The sequence below is a fragment of the Dipodomys ordii genome, unplaced genomic scaffold (assembly GCF_000151885.1).
Source record: "Dipodomys ordii isolate 6190 unplaced genomic scaffold, Dord_2.0 Scaffold64, whole genome shotgun sequence".
Classification (NCBI taxonomy): Eukaryota; Metazoa; Chordata; class Mammalia; order Rodentia; family Heteromyidae; genus Dipodomys; species Dipodomys ordii.
The window spans coordinates 3,899,569-3,901,546 of NW_012267280.1; the positions used below are offsets into that span (position 1 = coordinate 3,899,569).

At 58.3% G+C, this 1,978-nt stretch overlaps 1 protein-coding gene across 1 annotated transcript in view; it reads left to right on the forward strand.

The window, feature by feature from the left end:
• Prtn3 (proteinase 3) overlaps positions 1 to 1,487 on the forward strand; it is a 39,200-nt gene extending 37,713 nt beyond the window's left edge. Inside the window, exons 11-12 of the mRNA XM_013022682.1 lie at positions 1 to 130; positions 1,100 to 1,487. Of these exons, the coding sequence (XP_012878136.1) occupies positions 1 to 130; positions 1,100 to 1,324 (355 nt within the window). The 3' untranslated portion in view covers positions 1,325 to 1,487. The remainder of the gene's footprint in view (positions 131 to 1,099) is intronic.
• The last annotated feature ends 491 nt before the right edge of the window (positions 1,488 to 1,978 follow it).

The window sequence follows — 1,978 nt, forward strand, 5'->3', positions numbered from 1 at the left end:
GCCCGACCGCCTGCAGCACGTGCAGCTGCCCGTGATGGACCGCGCCACCTGCAACGAGCGCGCCCACTACGACGGCGCCATCACCGAGAGCATGATGTGCGCCCAGAGCAACCGCCGCGACAGCTGCAGGGTGCGCGGGGCGGGGCGTGGGAGGGGCGGGGCCGCGCGGGGGGCGGGGCCTCCGGGCAGGTACCTGGATGGAGCGAGGTTGAGGTGAAGGGGCGGAGCTTGTGTAGTTACGGGCCAGTGAAGAGAGGGGAGGGGCTCTGGGCTAGGGGGCGTGGTCTGATGGGGTGAGGGGCGGGTCACTGACAGGTAAGAAGAGCAAGGGAGGGATGCGGGCAGCGGTGGGAGTTGGGTATCATTGGTTCACTCCTGTAAATCTAGCTACTCAGGAGGCTGAGATCTGAGGTTCGAAGTTCGAAGCCAGTCTGGGTGGAAAAGACCGGGAGACTCATCCCCAATTAACCACCAGAAAAAACTGGCTCAGTGTAGAGTGCTCACCTTGAGCAAGAGAGTTTTGGGACTGACAAAAAAAGGTCTCACAGGCTTTCCTGCCCAAGCTGGCTTCGAACTGCAATCCTCAGCTCTCAGGCTTCAGAGTAGGTAGGATTATAGACATAAGCACCCGGTCCGAGAGACTCTGATCTCTGATTAATGAACAAAAAGCCAGAAGTGGTAGAGTGCCAGCCTTGAGTGAAAAAGCTCAAGGACGGCGCCCGAGCCCTGAGTTCAACCCCCAGGATCGGCACACGCAAACACACATGCAAGGCTGAGAATAAGATCCAGGATTGGAAAGGGGCTTGGAGATAGGGCAGAAAGCGGGGCTAAAATAAAGGAGATGAGGCCCTAGAGTAGTGGAGCCAGGATCTGCTGGGCGGGGCCGGATGTAGCCGAGGGCACCTCTGTGGGCGGAGCTTGGGTTGCTAGGACTACAATGTCCTGCCTAGAAGCTGCCTGAGGCACGCAGAGGGGCGGGGCCCCTGGTGGGTGGAGCTTGGGATTGACAGACTACAATGTCCTTCCTGGGCGGTGCGCGAGGCTAGCAGAGGCGGGGCCTCGGTGGGCGTAACGCCCCCCCGGTCCCGCCCCACTACAGGGAGACTCCGGCGGCCCGCTGGTGTGCGGGGGCGTGGTCGAGGGCGTGGTCACGTCGGGCTCGCGCGTCTGCGGCAACCGCAAGAAGCCGGGCATCTACACGCGGGTGTCGAACTACACAAGCTGGATTGATGGCATTATGGCCGGGTGGGGTGGCCCAAACGGAACCTACCAGCCGAATGGAACCTATGAGCCGATGACGATGGCACTAGAGTCCCAACTTTAAAAGCATGCAAGCCTTTAATCCTAGCTTCTCAGGAGTTTGGAAGCCAGCCTGAGCAGGAAAACCAGTGCAAGTCTTTATCTTCAGTTAGCAAGCAAAGCAAAAAAGAAAAAGCTGGAAGTGGAGCTGTGGCTCTAGTGCTAGCCTGGAGCACAAAAGCTCAAGGGTAGTGCCCAGGCCTCGAGCTCAAGTCCAGGACTGGCCACACAAAAATAAAGGCATTTAAACCTGTGTCCTGCCTGTCTTTGCAGCCAGCATGGGTGGGGGGGTAGCCAGGGCCTGTGCCGGGGAGCTCTGTGGTATGAGCCCAGAGGCCCCAGGGCCTTTCCACCTTGGACACCTTGGAGGCCAGGTGTCTCCAAGACCAACCACACAGAAGTGCCCTTGCTTTCCCAGACCTAGAGATTTTTTTTTTTTTTGGTTGGTCGTGGGGCTTGAACTCTGGGCCTGGGCGCTGTACTCTACCACTTGAGCCACAGCACCACTTCTGGTCTTCTGGTGGTTTATTGGAGATAAGAGTCTCACACTTGGGCTGGGAAGGTGGCTCAGTGGTAGAGCACTTGCTTTGCATGCCTGAGGCCGTGGGTTCGATTCCTCAGCACCACATAAGCAAAAAGAAAAAAAGCCAGAAGTGGCGCTGTGGCTCAAGTGGTAGAG